General features: G+C 31.9%; 1 protein-coding gene across 1 annotated transcript in view; it reads right to left on the bottom strand.

The window, feature by feature from the left end:
• Nucleotides 1-208: 208 nt before the first annotated feature.
• Nucleotides 209-24,272, bottom strand: part of LOC118736803 (calcium-activated potassium channel slowpoke) — a gene marked incomplete in the record, with an annotated part of 257,695 nt that continues 233,631 nt past the window's right edge. The window contains 10 exon segments of the mRNA XM_036466842.1: nucleotides 209-958; nucleotides 3,513-3,732; nucleotides 3,795-3,937; nucleotides 4,144-4,280; nucleotides 4,768-5,275; nucleotides 5,375-5,552; nucleotides 12,827-12,892; nucleotides 15,722-15,878; nucleotides 17,769-17,801; nucleotides 21,500-21,574. Coding sequence (XP_036322735.1) covers nucleotides 821-958; nucleotides 3,513-3,732; nucleotides 3,795-3,937; nucleotides 4,144-4,280; nucleotides 4,768-5,275; nucleotides 5,375-5,552; nucleotides 12,827-12,892; nucleotides 15,722-15,878; nucleotides 17,769-17,801; nucleotides 21,500-21,574 — 1,655 coding nt within the window.

Below are 24,272 nucleotides of genomic sequence, written 5' to 3'. Positions count from 1 at the left end.
TTATTGTAAATATTTATACGATTTAACTTTAAAAGTTAAGCTACAAGGTAGGTCTTTCTATATGGGAGAGCATGCAAGTGCAGTCAAGAATAAATGGCAAAAATATCTAAATATTTAAAGATGATTTTAAAATTAAAATAAATTTTTGTTTAACTAAATAAATAATATACTTAAGCAAAAAATTTAATTTGTAAATATTTTTTATTTAAATTAATAAAAATAAAAATAAATACAGGTTATAAATATTTTTTAGAAAAATTTATCAAGAAGTTAGAGGAGTTTGACGGAATGGTGTGGGAAGCAATCTTTAAACCATTTGAACGATGGATTTTACTCTACTGATCCAATGAATCAGTTTTGTGTATATATTTTTTTTTATTGGAGTTTTATTTTATATTTGCAAAGACATTTGCTTTAAATCGATATAAAATTGTTTAAGTAGTTTGGTCTCATTCCTCATTTTGTTATGTAGAATACCATTGAGGTTCGCTTGTGCGAATGTCTGTGCAAATATAAACGTACAAAATAGCGCATTTACTTGGTCTGCCAAGTACTACATACAATTGTTATTTTTTCCATATAGGTAATTTTCTTTTCCAATTCACAATCAGTTTTCTTTGGCGATACTACTTAGAACACGAACTTTCCGTTGTGTTATCTAATACTTTTTGTTTGATACATTTTGCATTGCCTTTAGAAATTTTTGCCATATTTTGCCGATTATTAATTGCCAGAAATGCGCTATTTTGTACCCGATCGTTTGCTCCATTGTTCAAATGTACGAGTAAGGACCATCAGTTAAGGCGCTACACAGTAACAATCAAGAGTTATCATCCTTGTTTGAACCACCCCCACCGACCCCGGAGCCTTGTGTGTTGGCAGCACGACCGCCAGCTGGCGCACGCACAGCGGCCGGTTTATACTCTAAGCCCGGATCGAATTGCATTAATACGAAAACCTGAAATATAAAGAAAGATTATTAAGTTTTGAATAAATAGTTGGGAGCAAAAATGGGAAAGTAAGAAAGAAATATTAACGACAAAGCATTAAAGTTGTATAGTTTTACTTAAAATATGTAAAAAATTGAAGATAGATATCGATTGCCCCTTCGGTTTTATATTTCTTCATTGGTGAAAAATTCTTATAGAATGGGTTTTTATTGCCAAGTGCCTGGCAGAGTTTCTCCTATTTACCTTAAGCTGCATTTACATGAGGCGGCCTTCTAGGCGATTCATCATTGTTCAACAAAAATCGCTCGTATAAATGGTGTTTCAAAAATCGCTGGCCTCAATGTAGACAGCAAGTGAACTTTTGGAGGCGCTTATCGCCCGTCAACAAATCGCCTCATGTAAATGCATATTACCAGGTTGACCGAGCTTTGCCCGGTGTGCATATACTTTTTAAACTTTTCAAGGTTTGTATATCAAAGACTGGTCATTTGGAAAGCTTTGAAAAAATATGTTTGAAAAAAAAATGAATTTCGATATCTATCTATTTCTTACTAAAAAATTTAGGTGGTAACACTGATCGAAAATATTTTCTCACCGAAGTCCTCAACAATACCTTTCATTTGGTATCCATATTGCGATGTTTTAGATAAATTGTGCAGAATCGAAAGAAAGTGGCAACCTTACACTACTATCACAAGGAATACAATTTTGTATATAGGGAAAGCATTGTTTAAGAACCTTCTCTCAATAGTAATATTTTACCTATTTTTTAAACAAAAACTTAAATTAAATGCGATTCAAAATATGTGGCAACCCTGTTTAAAATATTTTTGAAATAGGGATCATTAAAATACCTTCCATTTGTTGTCCTTAGTGTAAGTGACTTGATTGTGTCACAAGTGGAAGAAATGTACTATTTTACGGCGCCTTCGAAAAACCCCAAAAATAAATATCACAAAATAACAATTACTTTTTATCGAAAAAGATAAATCCAAAAACAATGATTGTTTTTTATCGAAAAAGTAAGAAATACAAAGAAATGATTATTTTTTAGAGAAAAAATAGAAGTCCAAAACAAATTATTTTTTTTATCGAAAAATTAAAATCACAAAATAATTATTAAATTTAATCGGGAAATAAGAAATCCAATTTTCACGGTTGAATTATGACTTTCACCGTAAAGATCATAACCGCTATGTTCCCCAGGTGTAAACCATTTTGCTTATCATAGTGGTCTGACCATGGACTGAACCTAGGCTCTGCCGGGTGGTAGCGAGCACCTCTATGCACCCAGTCTTTCTTCGGTTAAATTTGATTGAAATGTATATATTTAACGAAAGCTTTGCCGATATTATCGTTATGTATGTATATCGATAACACATGCCCCATGCCTCCAGAAGGCATAGGGGCAGATATTTAGCTACCGTTATCGCCATTAGCCCGTAAGCGATATTTAACTTACATTCGAAATACCATAATGACACATTCTAATTTCAACGGACAGTCGTTAGGCGGCACTAAAGGTCACCTCTTTTCATTTGAGATTAAATTCTTTCTAGTTTTAGTGTTTATAGAAAATCTCAACTCTCTTGCTGAGTATAACCGCAGAAAAATACAGGCCAATTAGGTAGCAAATCGCCTGACGTATTCCGTGCAATAGGTTTAAATATCAATTAAAAAGGAGTGAGGAGAAGAGCTAATCCAATTTACCATTCCTAAAGACAAATTAAAAGTATTCTTTCAGGATGTTGAAAATTTGGAAGTTAAATGCAAATGCTAGAACGATGGTCCAGTTATATTCGTTGCTTTTCGATTTGGTTGAAGAGACACAGTGAGTGAGAATAGTTTAAGCGCAGTATGGCCGAAGGCAGAGCATTTTTGATCCTACTCAGACTGAAAATATTTCGGCTCTTTAAAACCGAGGGGTCTTAAAATACCTATCACACACATATGTACATAAATATATGTTTCTTCTGAAAAAAACATTTCAGAGATCGGATGCATTTCACAACGAATAACAAACAGTTTATTTTTGACTTTTTTAATTTTTTATTGTAAGCGAGGTAAACCGATTATTGTTGTGTACGAAAAGTTTGCTTTATATTATCCCGAGCAAAAAAAAAACAATGAGATTTCTTGAAAAAGATCTTGAAAAAGTATAAGAAATAGAACGGGAAGTATTCGAAAATACCCGAAGTATTTATGTGTATAAAAAATAATCGAAAAAATACCGATACAAAACATCAAGTACCCAGAAAAGTAACGAAAAAAATTTCGAGAAACACCAAAGAATTCCAAGAAAATTAAAAAAGTGCCGTAATATATCGAAAAATAGAACAATTTGTGTTCCGAAAAAAATCTTGCAACTTTGTAAAAAATCTTGAATCATTTTCGAATGGTAAAACACGAATAATCTGAAAAATCTCTGACCGGTACTGAAAATTCCTTGAAAACTTCAAAGTTTTTACTTGTACCCTCACCTCTGATAAAATTTAAACTCTCCAAAGTTGCAATACTACTTCGCATAAAGCTTGCTATTTTACTAAGTATACTAAGGCTCACCTGATCTGTTGGCAGTAGTGAAAAATCATCGGGTGGGTTCGTTATAACATAGCGCTTGCTACTCGCATCACAACTTGAACTCGTGTCCCGAAATCGGTAGAGGCCAATGCATAGCATGCCGTACGACTTGAGCGCCGCCACAAATAGATCACCATATTTGCCGCATTCACCGAATTGAGCCAATGGTCCGTCGTACAGAGATATTTGGCCAACACGACATCTAAGTATGCAAACGAAATAGATAAAAAATGAATAGAAAATATTATCCACTAAAATTCCAACCTGTCACGATTGCTAAGACTATCCACGGTGCTATAGCCGCCACGCAGACCAGCACCTTCGGCGAGTATGAGCTCCAGCTCTGGTGTAGCGCCGCCGGTGATTAGAGAGCGGATCAACGTTAAAGCGTTTTGATTAAAGTACGTCTAGAGTAAATTGAAAAATAAATGAGCAAATTAAACTGATTTAGTATGTGGGATGCAAGTTGTGTAGCCCAAAAGTTGTAGGCAGTCCCAAAAAGAGAGAGTCCAAAGAGATAGTGTTTCTGGTGTTTCATTTTTGTAACTGTTTGTTTATTTGTTTTTGTTAGTAGGTAGGGGAAGCTACTGGTATGTAGTTTAATTTAAATTACCGTCGACATCAGCGAGTCGAGAACACTAACGGCGAAGGCTGTACCGCAGGCGAACGGCTGCGTCAGATATAGTTCCGTATCCGGATCATCATCATCGTCTTGATCGAGAAACTGCACGTTACTATCGTTGACCAGTTCTTGAAACAACAACCAAAACAAAGTTTAACGCTTTGACCTTTAACTAGGCGGCGAGCGAATTGTAGAATATGGCGTGAGCAGACTAATGCGACTAATACGTTCATGACCGGGCGTATGATTGGTACAAAGTTGGCTCACAAACGACGCGTGAATGCCTTGCAATGTATTTTATTTTGGATTTTTCGCAGAAAATCTGGATCATTGCAAAGCGCTCACTACTATAAATCGTATATATTTTTCTAACTAACTACATACCTACAAATCTAGTGCTTGAGTGCATACGAAAAAATCACGCAATCAAACAAACATACAAATCAATGTGATAAGAAAATTCTTCAAACCAATATTAACTAACAAAAAAAAAAAGAAGACATCCATGTGTGTGCCAGCCAACTTTGTGCCATCCGTCACCGGCTGGATGAACGTGTCGCGCGTGATTTGGTCGTTTAATCGCAAACACAGCCAACTTAGTGCGATGCAGTTTACCTGTTATCATGGGCACATTCGCGCCGTAAACGGAGCCGCGCCGTTGCAGCACAATGGGGCTGCCAGCGGTCGCGCTCAGATTATCGAATTCGGGCCCACGTTGACTCAGTACACCGATCGTATCGTCAAAGGTCATTGCCTTGATGTTGAGCGACGCGAGAATGGCCTCCTTATCGGCCAGCGTCGGATCGTCGTTGCTAGGAACTTTCGCCGACAATATACAACACATATCGCACAGATTCACGTTAACGGCACGCAAATCGGCGCGACTCAGCGGCGAACCATTCAACACCGATATCTTTGGCAAATTCTGTAACATTTTCCATTCTCGTCGGATGTAGTCCACCGAACCGACTATCACCACATGCTTCAGTTCGTGATAGTGAAAGTTTGAGGCGCGCAGTGGCATCACCAAATTGCGCAATCCGATTAGCGGCGAATCTGGATCGGCAAAAAGGCATACGACAACATGACCATTTAGAACGGTCATTGCCGCTTGATTGCGATCCTGATGGCAAAAGTAAGGGCGGAAATAAAAAAAAATATATGTACATACATTTGAATTATAGTTTTTCGTAATTAAATGATGCAATTTTGTTACGCTCACCAGTATGCAGTCTTCTAGATTCTTAGCCGGACTCCAGTGGAACATACCCGTCGAATCGTACTTCATTTCGGTCTTTTCAAAATCGAAATCCTTCGATTGATCATCCGCAATACCGGCCGGTAGTGTGACGCCACCGTTTTGGTTTTGTGTACCAGTGCCGGAACTCCGGCTAGTTGGCCTGAGCGCAGCAAATTAGAGAAAAGTCGAGATATAAAGATAATTAAATATACATAGGTAAATAGCGCGAACAAATATCCAACCGCAGTGCAATACTACTATACTCATGTAAGTAAATATATAGCTAGGTATGTATGTATGCATATGAATGAATGCTTACAAATAACCACAAATTAGTAAGAAGTTATTTTTTTTTGTTTTGACATTAATACTTATGGAATAAAACGAATCATGGGATCGGACAAACGTACGTATTGATGTATGATTATTTGTGCCGTATATGTAGTTGTGCTCAGTCATAACAAGAAAATGCACTCTGAAGTATGTATGTATGTATGTAAATATTATTAGTTGTTTTTAATTTAGACGTTTTTTTTTTTTAATGTTTCAAAACAAAACTATTGGATGCTACGAGTTGATGTTTTGAAATGCTTATGCGTGTTTTCACTGGGAAAATGTTATCGATTGTTTGGTTACCGTTGAGTGCTTAGCGCGAGGATTTGATGTGAGTTTGAGTTGTTTTGTAACTTGAAAATGAGCATATAAATCCAATTACAATTAGAAATAAAATGTGCATAAATTAATTAACGTAATTTCCCATTTCCCTATTAAAGAGATTCTAAGTAACATTGCTACGCGTATTGGACCCGAAAGCTCAAAACTTTTAAGAATTGAGTTTTGGCTCTTTGACGGCCCAATTCACTTTTTCCCAAACTTCTTCGAGTCCATTCGTGGTACTTTGCAATGCGAATAAAAGCAAAAATATTTAAAATAGAGTTAAAATTTGTATACGTGACAACGCAAACATCGTTATCGATAAAGAGAAAGTAATACATATCGATATCTGGTTCTCGCTATATTTATTTTTAATTGTTATCGAATGTTAAAATTTCAGGAAAAATTTGAGAAAAATATTGAGACCTTTGTCGACATGCCTATCGAAATCAATGTATTAATCAATATACATACATAAGTATTGATCAATTTACAAATAAATATATTTAATAATGTTGTTATTATTTGCTAAAATTTCAGGAAAAATCTAATTTTTAAAAAGTTATCGAAATTCCCTACGAGAGAAATTTATATATAAATATGTATTTAAATGTTAATTGATACCTTTGTCGACATGCCTATCCAAACCAATGCACTGATCGATATCTATACATAAACATTGATAAATTTACCGCTGATATATTTTTCGCCAGAATTTAAGTCTTATTTATTTTTATAATTGCCGATTTAATTATCGATAAATATATTTATAGACTGCTTAAATGTGAGGAGATTCACTAAGTTATGGATACTGAAGGTTATATTCGTATTCCTACTCCCTATGATATTTATAATCAAATAAAATAAAATTAAAAATATTAAGCATATGAAAATATAGCCAATGAGAGACTAAAAATATTAATTTAGTTTAAAAAATACACAAAAATATATAAAAATATAAATTTTAGTTAAAAGTCGTATATATATTATGTATGTAAATATGTATGAAGAAGATAGCATGTCTGTATTTATGTCGAAAGAAGTCAGTTGTGCGCATCAAAATGAGCATTTTTTCGTCCGTTCAATCTACATGTGAAGTGAATGTTTTCCGCTTTGCTCATATTATATGTAGTTGTGCCTTTCATATGTATGTATGTACATATAATAGATTTCAAAATCTATATCAATCTATCTAAGTATAGAAAAATACAATTTATGAGAATAAGCGAAGCTTAATACAAAGACTGTCTAAGCTGCACGCTTATGGTACAAATAACAATGGGGTTAAAAGCGACTTCAAATTAGTAAAACAAATATTTCATTAAAATATCTTTTGAACTCGAGAGATCGACTGGCAGATATGCCAAAGGTAGGACTTTCAAGTCTCCGCGATTTCATTTGAGAACGCTAGTGGTTTAGTGTAACAAAATAATTATTAGGGTGAGAATCCTCTGTCATATCAACGGACGCGAAATTATTTTTATTTTATTTATTTATAGAAAAGAAATTTTTGAAAAAAAGTCCCTTAAGTATGAAATTATTTCTACACGAATAGCAAGGTTTTAGAACCTACATACATTTTTGGTAAACAAAATATTAATTTGACGTTTTTCGGTTAACACATCTTAAAGGCAATAACCTTAGAGATTGCTTAGTATTTGGAGTGATGGTTTTGAATGTTTTTACTAACAAATCAATCTAACAAATGCTATTTGCTGTGTATGTCATTGTACTTTTAACTGTTTATTATGATCAGTACGCAATAAAAAATTTTTAATGTCTGAATGACGTAATCAGTTGTATTTATGTGGTAATTCAGAGTAATGAGAATGCACATCAAATGCATTTAATGTTGCTGAGATTGTGCAAAATGAGTATCAAAGTGTTTAATGGGCCATGTACAGATACAGATACATATACATACATAGAGAGAGAGAGAGAGAGATACAGGTAAACATTTAATATAAATTGTTTAGATGCTTATTTTAAATGCCACACTCAATTGATATCTATACATAAATACATAGATTAAGGAAGACAAGAATTATAAAAAAAAAAACAACTACAACGACACATATGTAACAATTTTAATAATTCAAGGCAAATTATGCAATGCAATGCAAAATTAATTAAAATTAGATTTATGAGTAAAAAAAAACACATTTTAAATATTGAATGTCAATAATAATGATTTAAAAACGCTGCTTGTTAATGTGAACAAGCACGTATGTATGTATGTAGTTACTGAATGTGTGGAGAAAGCAAACCAAAGCGAGTCGAGTTTGAAGTGATAGTGAATTGAAGTAGAGGAACCAAAAGACCAGCATGCTCGAAGTACATATATGTATTTAGCAACGTCTGTAGGCAGACCTTGGACCTTATTCGAATGAATTGTTATTTGGATTATTATTCGAGTAAAATTTATCCGTAATATAATTACTAGCAAATAATTCCTTATCAATAATTTTATAGCGATTTTATTTGTTATTTGAAATAACTCGGGCAACTCTGGCTAAGAAGTCTTTCGTAAAACAAATGGAATACAGATGGCAAGATAGTTCGAAAGACTTTTGTTATTCTAGCACAACAGTCGTAAAAAAATAGCTCGTGGTGAAAGCTATTTTGAGAGAAAGCACCGCGTAAGTCCAACAGTCATACAATTGCAGTAGTCGAGTGGGCAAAGCACAGGCGTGCCAATATAAGTAGATATCCGAGTTCGAGTCTTGGCGCAGGGCAATTGTTTTTTTCTTTTTTAATCTACATTTTTATAATAATTTTTGTGATTTTTTCATTTTTAAAAGGAAATACATATATGTATATTTTTTAATGCAATTTAATTTTTATAAACTCTTAAGTTTCTTTGTTAAAATTAAATTAAAATTTTTGTAATTTTAAGGAATTTATTTTATTTAGTTTTTTATAAAAACGAGTTTCATTTAGGCACTTTTTAGAAATGATTTATTTTTTTTTTTAATTTAATTTGTCACTATTTTTTTAAATGAATTTCTTTTAATTTTTGGATTTGATTGCTTTAAAAAGAAAAATATGTTTTTTATTTCATTTAAATTTTCTTAATTGTTTTTTCCTTCTTTTTTAAATATAAATAGTGTTAATAGAATTTAATTCTTAACTTCTATTCCCTTCTGGTTTGACAATTTTCTTCCTTTTTTAATTTAATTTTCTTTTATTTATAAGTTTTTTGTTTTAAAAAGGAAAATATGTATATATGTTTTTTTTTTTAACTAAATTTAATTTGTAAAAAACTTATTGTTAAAAGGCGAACTCTTTAACGTTAGCAGATCTTTCAATTAGTCTTTCGAAAGACAGTAAAGAGCTTTCAAGATAGTTGCCAGAATTGAAAATTTTCTTAAGAAAGACTTCTGCCTTCGAAAGACTGTGGTGAGCTGAAAGACAGTGGCCAGAATTGCCCCGTGAATCAAATATTATTTACTATTAACGAAAATCCCTATTAATTTATTGGTTAATCACCATTTAAATAAATTTTGCCCAACTCTGTCTGTAGGTAACTTTGTATGCTATGAGCAGGGACTTGGCTTCACTTGGCATTTCCAATTGGCGTCAGTTGGCACACTAGTGGTGTACTTTATTGAGCTCGGACAAAATCGCTTAGAGCACCGTAACGCAGACGATCATATGATCTCTGGTCACCAATTGTTGTTGCTTTCTCTAGCGGGTGTTTGCTGGTCATTCAGTTCAGTTCTCTCTCTCTGACACAAAATTTTCATTGTGCAGTGAAACCAACAACAGTTGGTGACCAGAGATCATATAATCGTTTGAGTAACAGCGCCCTTAGGCGGTTATAGTGTGAAACGATAAGAAGATGGGCAGTAACATTTATTGTATGTATTTTTGTGAAGATGAACCAGTCGGCAGAGTAAGTAATATAGAGGCCCTCACGCAGTTATTATTGATGTTTTGAAGCAAATTCTTTTATTATTTATTGTGTTACCACTTAATAGATTTTCCAGTCCGCTCCGAAGAATATAACATGCGTTCTTATTGGAAGTGCACAGCCAGACTTGCTCTTAGAACCGATAGTTGGGTTTTAGCCAGCTGAAGAAACTTTTTTGAACGCGGGCTTTTGATCGACTACAACACAGAAGAACTTCGCGGTTTTCAACCAAAGCTTACTGACACTAAAAGCCTATCTGCGCAGAAACAGCCCGCAGGTTGCCACAAGAAATTCTCTGCTACTAGCCAATACATCTGCCATGCAGTTTGCTGCAATTTTACTGCGCCCTGAACCCAAAATCAACCTGGTTTGACGGTAATCCTAGTTGACCGAGGGAGAGGTGACAAACTGCAGCATAGCTTTTCTAAAGTCCTGATTGCCACCTGGCTTTCCGAGTATACATCATATCTATTAAACTGGTACGTAGTCAGTCGACTGCTTCCTTTATAGTTACCATATCTGCTTGAAATACGCTGCAGAAATCGAGAAGCCTTCTTTTGATATTAACGCAGAGTTTCTAGCAGTCCAACTTCAACTCTGCAATCAATTCCGATCCATCCGTGAATATGTTTACTCCACACCTCTATTTCAAAGAATGTAACTCTACCGCTAACCTCTGATAAGCATATGTATAGAAAAGGATCCAATCGGAGTCAGCCTGCTACGCACTTGCCCGTTTCGCCTGGCATCAAGTCGAAGCTTTATAAGGTCGCCGAGTGCCGGATTTTAACATAAACCAGTGTTTCCGGCGAAGCAGATGGCGGCACTCTTACCGGCATTCTCCACAGGTACAACGCTAAGCATAGTGATAGAGTACGCTTCTTGCATGCGATTTAACTTCTTAACTAAAATAGACTACCTTTGAAGAAATGCCCCACCCCTTCCTTATGCCGTTTTTATAGCTGATGTCATATTTTACTCGCTTGTCAGTAGTTGAATAGCCTCGTTTCCAGGATCACGCTCTAATACTTGTACTTTTCAGAGACCAAGAGTGGAACGTCACCAATATGGGGAGTTAGGCTTTAGACACTTTATATTGTATCTCCTGGTGTAAGAAATAGGATGGCGATCTTTCCATAATTAGACAACGAGTGCCATCTCGTCAGACTAGTCCATAATCCGACAGTCTTTCTTTTCCAGCTACTCCAGGGCATTGCTGACGAGGCCATATAGAGAAAAGATGAGATAACGGCCCCTTATGGGATATATATACGCATTCTAGGCCATAGGGAGACCCAGTTCTTCCGTTGAACATGCGGTATATAGGCCTTGCCAAGTTATGGTCGACTACAATATAAATGAAGGAGTTTATTATCGCTTGCCATGCAAGGGGAAAATTACACAAAAAGACACAGCAGAAATTCGACTTGATACCAGACGCGCTCCGACGCGCCTATTACGGTTTTTTGATTAGATTTGACTTTCATGGACTTTGGAAACACGACTTCTAATCTGCCTTTGAAACTAGAGTCTATTCGAAGATCTTGTAAACATCGATTTCTTATTAACAGTCGCTCTAAAACGTCCGTCGACGGCGGCTAGTTTTTGCGAGTCGTTTTCTTATTACCTGAATGAGTCGTTTTCTTATCGCTTTATTATTGCAACATGTGACATTTGAGCAAGAGTTATGTGGAACAAGTTTATTATTTTTAATATATCATTTATTTTAGAATGCCTAATTATAATTTAAAACCGAAATTAATTAGTTCACTCGCCATGGCGCTTCCTGCTTTTTTCATTCGGAATTCGTCAGCTTGAAATTATGTTGCCGATTTGTTGCCTATTTCTCACGTTTTTTATGGTGGGGCTCTTAAATATGCCGACTGGGGAAGTATGTACAGATGTACATATGTATTTAAGTACGAGTAAAATACAACAATTATTTAGGTTTCAAAACAACAAAAATGGTATTGAAAAAATCAGGGATGGTAATCATTATATGCAAAATAACTTAAATCAGCTTTAATCATTATTTTATAATTTTTATTTTTTGCAAAAAAAAAATTATTATACATAAGTTGATTTTACTTTTCTTCGTTCCGAGGTAAAAATTATTATTGGGTTTTATTTTTCCACTTAAATTTTTTTTTTTTGTATAAAAGCTTAAAGGCCGTGGAGACGGCATACACTGAAACTGGCCTGAACATTTTGACACTTATTCCTCCTATTCAATTTTGAGTTTTTTCAATACGACACTTCATATTAAGTGAAAAAATAAAACTCAATACAATTATAACATTGGAGCGAAAAAATAAAAATCATAAAATATCCATATGATTTTTTTAAAATAAATAAAAAAAACAATGATTATATTGCGTCGCTGGCAAAAATTTACAACATACATGGCAATAGTAAATATTGCCTTTTTCCCAGACAAAAATTATCATTGAAAATATTTTAAGTGTATGAAAAAACTTGCAAAATGTGAATTGTGACCGTGCACATACAAGTATTTGTACATTGTACGAGTATCTACATATGTATGTATGTATGCGAATATTGTCGATGAAATTACATACATACTTCACATCAAATTGTATAGCAAAATACATTCAAATATATCACAAAAACTATGTATGCATGTACATGTGTAGTAACAAAATTTACATGTATGATTGCTTGTTTTAAGCAGACAACAACATACAAAACACGATAGTTATTCAAATGGTTGCAAATACGTAAGTATGTAATAAAAGGAGTAGAAAAGTAGTAGAATAGTAGTGACAAACAACTACATATTGTGTGAAATTTTAAGTTAAGGCATTAGAATATTTTTTGTTTTTTATTAGTTTAGAATGGGCGCATACATGAGCTTTTTAACTTCGTAAGCGAGTTGATAGCCCGCATATGGGTTAGCATCGTTTTCTGGCGGCCTGAAACAAAATTTTCATTAAGAATTTTTATTGCATGTTATTTTTTGTTGTTTTTGTTATTGATATTATTTGGATTTGACATAGCTTAGAAACATATACATATGCATAATTATTAGTAGAGAAACATATTTCAGATTTAGTGACAAAGAGCAAGTAAGTATATTTATAACACATTTGTTTGGTATTTTTTTTTATTAGATACAATTAGTAAGCTGCATATTTTACAAACGCTTGCTGTTAAATATTTATAATTAAAACACACACAAAAAAAAAAACCAATTGTAAATGAATTTTGTTTTAGAATTTGGACGGAAAAATGCGTGAAATGAACTTGTCGATGATTTGGCAGAAAATAGCGCAAAATATGAAGAAAATCACTGACTGAAATCACCTACAAGGTTTAAAATTAAATTAACTTAACTATATTTATAAGAGACTGTTACTAGAAAAAAAAGAAGAATATTCTATACCATTGCCATTTATTTGATTCAAAAATCTCTCGCATGGAAAGCAGCTAAACTAATATTTTTGATATACATACATATCCATTTAATTCCATAATAAGTATGTAACTAGAAGCTTGCGCTAGTTATTGAAACTGTTTCTACAGCTCTATTTCTTTAAATATATTTTTTTGCTTTCTAAGGCTTGTTTCCACTATGCCTTAACTTTCTGCAGCAACTTTTTTTTCAAGAGCGTAAGTAAATCGACCCGAAAGTGATATGTATATACAGTGACACAAACAAGCGGTTCACATGGCTATTTTTTACTGAATATTCACAATGTTTTTCAGGCAAAAATTTTTGTTGTAATTTTTTATAAATGCTTTAACCAGAACCACATATAAGTAGTAAATGAAAGTTTCAAACTTAATACAAAATTAGGAAAAATTTTACACATGTTCATCAAAATTTGAAACATTTTAACTTAAATTTGTATAAAATTTCGGTTATGTTACTTTTCGGTTATACTCAATAAAAAGGCAAGTTGGAAGCGGCTAAAAATTCGTATTGGTTTTACAAACTTTGCGGATGGTTCTAGAACTTTTTTCCCATATGAAAAGGAACCGGCGGCCGCTGCACAGTGGCTCAAAAATGGCATTTACTGTTTATAATTCACTGGAGCCTTCATTTTTACTCAATAAAATATATATATTTTTAATGAAAGTCTATAAAAGTAGCAAGAGACCAAATGAACTTTTATGGATCATTAAATTAGTACAATAAAGTGCAAGTGGCTAAGAGCTCGCGTTGATTTTTAATAATATATATAAAAAGAATATAAACAATACGAGACAAAAAAAAAACACAAAGCTGTTATTTCCCATTTCGCATACAGATGTGCTCGAAATTTTTGTGAAAAAAATTATAAACTACCAACGCACGCACTTACCAACTAGCTAGCTTTAATAATACATATATAAAACTGCACCCACAAATTTTTTCTAAAAACTAAAAAAAAAAATTTATTTTGGTGAACATTTTTCCTATACCATTTTTTGATAATTCCTTCCATATCAAACAAATTGCAACTTTATATGGAAGAAAATGTGTGACGCAGGCAGCAAGTGATTAAAAAAAAATCAACGCTATTTTGTAGACGCTTCGAAGTAGAAATTTGTCGTTGTACAATTTTATTGAATTTTTTAAATTTTTGCACAAAGTTAGAAATTGGATTTATATGGCTTTTGTTAGACATATCAATTTTCTTCCTTTATGTTATTGAAAAACTATTTAAAAAAATTCGGTATTGTAAAAATGCTTGTAAATATAGAAATGGAATTTTTTCCTAGTAATATACAGCATTAAGGATGAACAATATTAAAAAAAAAATTAAATGTTTAATATTTAAAAAATCACCATATGATCGCTTTTTGAAGTCACTGTATGTGTACAGTCAGCGTCAAAAATATGAACACAATGACGCCAATCTCTATCACTCTTGGCTAGAATACAATTAAAAATGCCGAAAATTTGCAGAAAACCTACAGTGGTTTATTTATCCACCGATTCTTATCGATAGTAGCTTGATTTTTTTTCTCAAAAGAATAGGCTTTAATACAAATTATAAAAAATTATAAAAGATTTGTTATTTTATTAATTTTTTTTTCTTATTAAAATTTAAAATTTTTTCACGAAAATGAAAATATCTTGGGAAAACTACCGGCGTGGGAAAACGGTATACAGATCCATAATCTACGACCCAACATTAAGTTGACATGTTTAGGCATTTTTGGTGTCATTCTAAAAATTGAGATTTTTCCTACAATGTTATTAGAATGTAGCTGATAACATTTTTCCCAAAAAGAGGAATGCTGCACCTCCATCGCCCTTTTTCTCTTTCTAAAGTTAACCTCCAAAATAAACCCAAACATGTGTTTTAATTTATTCGCTCAAGGCCAAAATTTTGAAAAAAAAAACTATTGTTTGTGCTAGGAGGTAATTAAAAAAAATACTTTTAGCTTGTCCATACAACTGTTATTTGCAGTTGAAAATGTGAATAATGCAACATTGGCACCAACTCACACTGTGCCTAAGCCTGCGTACGTTGATTTTTCTTCAACTGTCGGAATTCGGCATTATTTAAATTTTCCATAGTAAAAACAAGCTTTGAAATGGCTGAAGGCTTAAAAGCTTATGATCTACATTTATATAAAACCTTCACTTTAATAAATACAGCACGTTGGATTTAGAGGTTTTTTTTTTATTTGCATATGTTTTAAGCATTATACTTGCACCATATGTACCTATGTACGCAGCTTGTATAATTTTTCAAACTAATATTTTTTTTTTTCTTTTTTGCTTTCATTTCATTATTTTCATTACTCACCTATTGTACTGTGAGGGTGATATAACCTGACCTTCAACCTGTTGTCGGTTAATTGTTGGCTTCACTTTGTTAACTTGTTTCGCTGCTATGGAGTTCATATGCATCCCTGTACTACCGTTACCAGTGCCGTTCGTACGGCGGCCATTGCGATTTATAACTGAAAAAAAAATATAAGCAAAATTTATACTGATTTTTTTTTTTTGCAAACTACATATTTATATACATTTAAACATATTAAGCACATTTGTTTGGTTATAGTATGTACTATATAGGGTGTTTCAAAATGAGCCAAATAGTTCTCTTCTTTGTTACTCAACTGGAGGGCTCTTATTTTATTATTGAAAAGGCGTGTAGAGCTTTTTTTTTAACATTTTAACATTTTAACCCGGCAAGAGAGTGAAAGCTCCTTCTCGTCAACTATGTTCTAAAGCCGCGGCCATTTACGAATTCTAGGGGCTAACAACCCTTGCTTTACGAACTTTTAGTTTATTCAACCGAAACATTTGGACTATTGCGAAACACCCTATATACATATGTAGTTATTTATTTAGTTATACATACTAAGTATGTTTGAAAAAGTTAGCCGCTTTAAAATTTTTTGTTTGTTTACATATATAGTAATAACACTTAGTTTTGATTTTATATTAGTTTATAGTTTATACGTATGTAGATGTTTTTTGTTTTACTAAAAGGAAAAGCAATCACGGACTTAAAGTACAACTATACTTAATATACGAAATTTATTACTTGGGGCAGGGGTTTCAGGCTTTTTCGCAACTTACTTGTTTCAATATTAATAATTATAGCTATTAGACCTATTATGTGAGCTTTTTGTAATGGATTTAAAAACCAGTGACATTTCAGAAATAAAAATTTACATTTACTTTTCAATTAATAATATATGTTATAAAATTAAAGGAAAGAAAATACCAGGCAAAGATGGGAGACGTTTCATTATTTAAAGAGAATCATTCATATCAAATAATCGTTTTATATATATCGAAAAAAATATCGATTTCAGTTTCTTGAGAGAGATAAATAATGTAGCCTAATTGATAATTGTTCATTGGATAAGACTATGTACATAGTAATTTCCCATAGATTTTGAGTCGCTGAATAAGAATTGCTCTATAAGATTTTTTGTTTTTAACATTTAAACATAAAATTGTCTATCTTCGAGGTTACGTAACATTTCGGATTTCATGTTCTTTTAGAAAGTGCACATATATAATAAAAAATTATATATCGTTACCTAAGGGCGAAAAAAATGTGTCAAGTCCATCTTTTTAAATTGTTCAGGAGAGACGAAAAATCGATGCCCTTTCGTATTACCTGCCATTCAGCATCAAAAACTAATTTTTGAAAAAAAAAACGAACTTGGCACCTTTTCACCTTTAGGCCAAATGCCCTGAACTGAACTCTGAGTTTATAGAAAGAGTGAAGCATACAGTAGTCCGACTGATTTTCCTTTATACTTTATTCCTTCGTAGCCCGGTGGCAACAGGTCAGCAGCCGCTGCGGTAAAATGTTCAATGAGATCCTGCCCGAAGGATGTTTTCCACATTCTTCTTGGTTTATTACCTATAGATGTCTTTATCGACAACTCAGCTGCTCAGTGACATCAGCCTGCCTGCGTTGGGGCGCTGAAAGACAATACGGTTCACGGGCACGGTTCTATCCCAGACGCATTACCGCCTGAAATAAAAGCGCTACCCATTAAAGCCGCCAAATGGCTGCAGATTGCACGTGTTGCGGAATCAAAATGACAAACTTGCTAGTTGCTTGCCACCAGGGTGACAATCCACTTAAACCAACCCACAAGTTCGGTGGCCAAATACAAGATAATAAACATTTTAATAAACTTCAAAGGAAAGTAAGGAAGTAAGGCTTTTCTCTCGGGCATGGTATTTATATACATACATACAAAAAATAAATACAAGTGAATATGAAATCAAAAGGAATTTTAAATAAAAAATGTCACTGGTTAGATACACTGGTGACCTTTCGATAAACACTTAAACAACACACAAAACCTTCAAATACTTACGGTTTACATCCTCTCTATCGCGTGTCATGTCACCTAGTTAATCACCACCCAAGCAATAAAAAATATATACAGAAAAAAAATATATATTTTAGAAAAATAGGCATTTGTTATTTTTGCGGTGATTATTTAGTTAGTTCGAAAAGAAAGGTAAATTTTTCAAACATTTTTGTACGCGTGTGTGTATATAATTTAGTGTTTTCTTTGTGCGACACACATAGACAGTATATATTTATGTAAGTTGTTAAAAATTAGCTTGTGCTAAGGACATCTGTACTAATTTTGTACTAAATATAGCAACTAAGTACTTAGATCACAACAGCGCTATATCAGTTCTTTTTTTGTTGCTTTACGAAGTGCTAATATTAAATATTTGATTCTTCGTTTTGCAAGTTAGCGCGTGTGTGGCCGTAAACACTGATGGGTTTGTTGTTTTTTGTTGTAGTTTTTAGAATAATAGCAACATACATTTTACAACTACACTTTGTCTATGGACTGACAAAAATTTTATAGTACTTTTAAAAGACTATTTTTCTTTTCAAATAGCAGAGAAATTGCGACACAAACGAGTCTAGTTTTGAACTATTGCGATTCGAATTAAGTATGATTACAGTTATAGAAGAGAGAAGAAGTGAAATGTCAAAAGAAGCAAGGTTACAAGTATTTGGGAAATATTAACAAAAAAAGAAAAAAAATCTTACAAAAGAAATTTTATGAATAGTCGATTTGAGTAGTGTAACTATTTAGTTTATATGTATGTACATACACAGATGAATGCAAATTCAACGTATACAAGTTATATTTTAGTAAAAAAAAGCGAATAACAAGCATATTTTAGGGTTTCAGAAATTCACTTAAGATAATTACTTAGTTTATTTCAAATATAATAGAATAAGTATACTGGCACGAGTACGAATGATGTAGTTACAAATATATAGTAGTGATTGAACGAGTAAGTATCACGTCTAAAATAGAAATTCCGACCACTAATGATTCGTATTTATTTTTTTTTTTTTTTTTGTATTAGTAAATAGACACATACGAGTGAACGTAGTAGACAGGTAATTATTTTAGTATGAAAGTAACTGATTTACATAATAAAATAACACCAGATACAACTTACAGTAACTAAAAAACAGCAGGTAACAGTAAGAAATACTTTAAATCCATATAGTATGTAACTAACGGTATTTGATTTTCTTTTAAATTTAAGGTGATATGCACTTATAGGATATTAAAAAAAAAAAAAAAATTGTTTTGTGGGTAGTTCGCATACTAAATATAACAAAAAAACAAGGAAAACACATCGTTTAGCAAAAAAAAAGTTAATAATGTTCAAGAGCTTATCTGCTTGAATATTCCTGAAAACTCGATTCTTCGACTTAAGTTCCATTTATTTGAACTGTACGTGTATATGTATGTTTGTAAGTTTAAATGTTAAAAAAAAAATAATATATCTTACTGAGAAAATTGCGAAAAATTTAATAGTTGTGAAAATTTACAATTGGTTCAAGTTATTCCGCACACCAGCTTTAAGGCCTGTATGCAGCTCTCAAGAAAAGCCAAAACTCCATATAAAATGACGTACAAGAAATGGCTAATAAATTTTCTTGAGTCAAATTTCCTTAAGGCAGTACGCAGTTCTTAAGAAATTTACTACGCTTTCTACTACGGTTTTCTAAGGTTTTTTGTGAAAAAAGAGCACAAGGCAACCCAGGTTTGCAACAGAAATATATGCCCGTTCCATTATTTCTTGAGGAAAGAGTGAGGCAACAGGCTGTGAGGTACCAAAAATGTCAAAATTTCTTGGACACACACGCGAAATAATGGCAATTTTTTCTTGACCGTTTTCTTGAGAGCTGCATACAGGGCTTTACAGCGCATACAAACTCATTTCCTCTTAACAGATCTACAGTGTAAACCAGGTCTACAGCGCTAATCAGCTCTACAGCAGCGATGAGCAGAAAGAGCTTTTGCTCGGCACGCGGTCATACAAAATGTATAGAAAGCTTAAAAGAGCTTTGCCCGCGGGCAAGACAGTGCCCACCAGTGCTCTACAGCGTCCATCAGCTCTTCAGCGCATACCAACTATATTCCTCTTAACGAAAACTTCCATGACAGTACCTCTCGTTGCAAACTAATTATAAACACCACACTCTTCTCCCCTTCTCAAGAAGTGACCTTATAAGTTCCACCAGTGGCCATTCCCATCGCACGAAAACTGACAATGCTGAGTATCAAAAGGCCTCCCTTTTCACGTGGCCGGCACTGTTTTATCTATTTTGTTATCCGCACGGTGCTGGCAAATAACAGCGCGGCAATATTTAAAGGTCCTTCGTGTGGAAGGGATTATACAAATTCTAAGCTATATATCCTACACCACTGATTGTTTAGATCTATTTTTTTTTTATATAACTCCTCAATGTATGTAGTGAATATAACCGTTTTTTTGGGAGCCCAAATAATTATTTTGAAATACAGTAATCGGTGGAAGTAAAACTTTCATGCCCTTTGGCCCGACTTACGACTTTTTACCCAGACTAGCGCGGATGTAGGAAGCGTAATTAAATACATGGGAGTACATATTTTCCTAATTGCATTTCAAAGAGAATTGATTGGAATTCAAAATGATTTTTTTGTATTAAATTTAACTAGAGTTTGAGAAATTATAAAACTGTAATTGTTTTTCTGGCGATTTGTATCGATGCTACTCGCGAGAATTTGCATCCCTACCAAAAGTAAGAAAATATATGTATATACATATAGACGTGGGATCCTTTAATGTGAAATGAACATGCTGCAAAATGAATGCTTGAGTCTGCCGCACACTGGTTTAATTTATTTTAGATAAATATACATACATACTTATTTATGTCAATGTCAAAATATCTCTGTATGGAAGATTTTGAATAGCACATAAAATTTTTTTACAGTAATTTAAGAAACTAATTTAGGATGCTAAGAAACTTTTTTTGTTATTGTAAGCTACAATATTTTCACGTTCTTTATACCAATTAATTAAAATTGAAAACTGGCGGTATTAAAAGGCAATTACTAATAGTTTATCATAAGCATGGAATTACGAATTCTTCGAAAATTATCTTGCAATTATATTTTCTTCTTTAAAAGTGACTTTGAGAGTGAAGTTGAAATATCGATCATTAAAAAATACAATACTAAAATGGAGATATTACCTGGTATAGAGATAAGAAAAATTGTACAATTAAATACAACTCGGCAAGAAAATAAAATAAAAAGTATCACTTCCAAAGATAATTTTTTTTTAATTTTTTCAGCAATCACAAAAGTTTAGAACTAAAAATAAGAGTGATCGCTTTCCTTTAACAGTTGTTGAAATAAAAACCACAACTAAAAAAAACCATATTTTTTTATGTACATAGTAAAATTCTTTCTTCATGCCATTTTTATATACACAATGTATTTTCTTTTTCAAATATTTCTTGCATTATATTCTGTTGTGATTTCGTTTGAACGCATGTTGAAAAAATCCCTTTTCCTTCCTTTCAAATAAATGTGTAAATATTTTTATTTATGATTTCAGTTTGCATGAAGAAAAATGATACAGTTTATGAAAAATGAGCTGATACTTTTTTATGTTGTTTTTTTTTTTTCAGTGGACGTGAACAAAAGATGTTTTCGAAAACGCCAAGTATGTATGTATTTATGTATGGACTTATTGTATGTATGTGGTATATATTGTTTAATTTTATTACCCGTTACTGATCCGCGCACATGCACCCGCTTGGGCAGCTCTGGCGGCGTAAATGTGGGCGCTGGATGGAATTCATCTGTAAGATATTCACTAATCAGCAAACTCAGGCAAAAATTATGGTTTGTGTTGTAATTTTTATTTTATTCTTTCTTGTGATTCTACTCGTAGTTTATGTGTTTTTTATTTTTATTTTTATTTTTATTTTTGATATACAAATTCAATGAGTTAGCAAATAGTTTAGGGTATGTGGGTGTGAGCGTTTTCGTTTACGTTACTACATGTTTCTTTTGTGTTTCTTGTTTAGTTTCGCTTGATTGGCTTTGAATTTATATTTTGATAAGATGAAATAAAAATTTTTGGATTCAAAGAATTTTTTTATGTTAAAATATAATATATTTAAAAAATATATCCTTGTATATAACCACTGTTGTTGGGATTGGATAACAAAACAAAATATCAGAAGAACAAAATGATAAACTGGTTGAGTTAACTTTAATGGAAAATAAAACAATCAACGAATTGAAGTAAAGGTAAAAAAATCAACTCCTATAAGCCTTGGTTTGAAAACGAAACTCATTACTACTTTTTTAGATCATACCAATATAAGTAGTATGTACATTAGGGTGCATCACTCTCCATAAAAAAGTCGGTACAGTTTTCTTTGTCTGAATTATAAAATGTATTAAATTTAAAGATTTCTGCCAAAATATTATGCGAAAATATTAAATTGTATGTTCAAACATTTTTATGCAGATCTTTTAGGATTCATTCATCTGATGAAATTTTTTTTGAAAAACTATTTTTCAAATCAGTCCAACTCATGTAAATCTTAATATTTTTTTTTAATTCTAGTGGAAAACCACGACTTTATTTGGTGGGGCACCCTAATGTGCATATATTATCACAATAAAGTACTTCAAAAACATAATTAAAAATATGGATTGCTTTGAGTTTGTAATGCCAGAGAGGCATTAAGAATTTTTGTATGACTCGGTGTTTCATATGCCAGTCATCCAACCAGGAATCAGAGAATGGTAGTAAATTAACAGTTTTCCATAAATAAGGTTTTATCGTACTTATGTCGCGACTTTTGGCTGTGATCGGATACTAAGAGTAGCGCAAGGGATGTTTTCCAAAGATTTACTATGATTGTTATGCCTTTGCATTGCTCTCTAAACAGGGCAATTCTGGCTAAGATAGTTACAACTCTTTTGTGCAATAACTGTAAGACAGTAGGCAAGATATGTATTTTGAAAGATTATGTTTATTCTGGGGCACGAATATCTTACAAAAAAAGCTTCCTTGCTAACTTTCATGGTGAAAAGCTCTTTTTGAGGAAAGCACTTGAGCATGTTCCAAATGTACATATTTTGCTCGCGCTGCTCCAACAGTCGCAATGCCCGAGTGAGCAAAGCACTTGCGTGCCATTCGAAAGAAACGATGTTCGAATCGCCAGGAATTTTACTTTTTTATTTAATAAAGAAACTATTTTTCTTAAAATTTTTAGATAAGGTTCATTGTTTCAAATAGAAAAATATATATTTGTTTGACTACACTTAATTTTTAGAAACTTTTTTTGAAAACAACTTCCTTTAATTTTTATATTTTATTGTTTTAATAACAAAAATATTTTTTCGATTTGATTAAATTTTTAGAAACTTTTTTTGTAATATTGTGTTTCTGAAATTTTAGATTTATTGTTTTAAAATATTTTTTTTTATTTCATTTTATTTTTAGGATTTTTTTGTTTTATCGTTTTTTTCTAATTCATTGTTATAATTTTAACGTTTTATAGTTTTAAAAAGAAAAATATTGTTTTATTTTAATGAAATTTTTAGAAACGTTTTTTTAATTTATTATGGAACGAATTTCCGTCCGTGTCACGAAAAATGACACTGAAGATGGCACAACGCCGAAACCGGTTTGCCTCCAAACCAAATTTGACAAGGGATGACGGAAATTCGTTCCATAATACATCATACACCCACCCTGTCGGAAACAACAACAACCAAAAAGGAAAGTTTTTTAATTCCTGTTTTTCTTTTTTAAATTAAATTTTCTTTTAATTTTTAGATTTTATTGTTTTAAATACAAAAATATTATTTTAATTTCATTTAATTTTTAACAATTTATTGTATTTTTGCTTTTTATAATAAATTTTTTAGGTTTTAGTGTTTGAAAAATAAAGTTGTTTTTTAAATTTAACTTTTAAATTTCATTGTTTTAAAAAGAAAAAAATATATTTGTATACTTTCAGTTAATTTTAAGAAACGCTTTCTCTTTTTTAATGTTAATTACTTTTAATTTTTAGATTGTTTTAAAAATATTTTTTTAACTTAATCAAAGTTTTGATTTTTTTTTAAATTTCATTGTTTAAAAAAAAAATATTTTTAATGTAATCAAATTTTCAGGAACTTATGTTATTTTATCTTTTTTCTTTTTTATTGTTATATTTTTTACTTTTTAATTTATTTCAATAATTCTTAGATTCTATTGTTTTAAATAGAGAAATAATGTTTTGCTTTAGTTAAGGTTTTACGAAATTGGTTTAGTTTTTTTTTTTAGATAATTACGTTTTCTTTTAATCTATAGATTTATTATTTTAGAAGAATATTTTTCGATTTCATTTAGTTTTTAGGAAAATATTGTATATTATTAACTATTTTTTTTGTTTTTTTTTTTAATTGCAATAGTTATGTATATTTTACTGTTTGAAAAACAATATATTCTTCAAATTGAATTAAATTTTAAAAACCTTTTTTTTAATTTAATTT

The sequence above is a fragment of the Rhagoletis pomonella genome, unplaced genomic scaffold, assembly GCF_013731165.1.
Source record: "Rhagoletis pomonella isolate Grant_MI unplaced genomic scaffold, Rhpom_1.0 Rhpom_scaffold_00004, whole genome shotgun sequence".
Lineage (NCBI taxonomy): Eukaryota > Metazoa > Arthropoda > Insecta > Diptera > Tephritidae > Rhagoletis > Rhagoletis pomonella.
The sequence above is the reverse complement of the archived record's forward strand: the minus strand, read 5'-3'. Positions and strand labels throughout refer to the sequence as shown.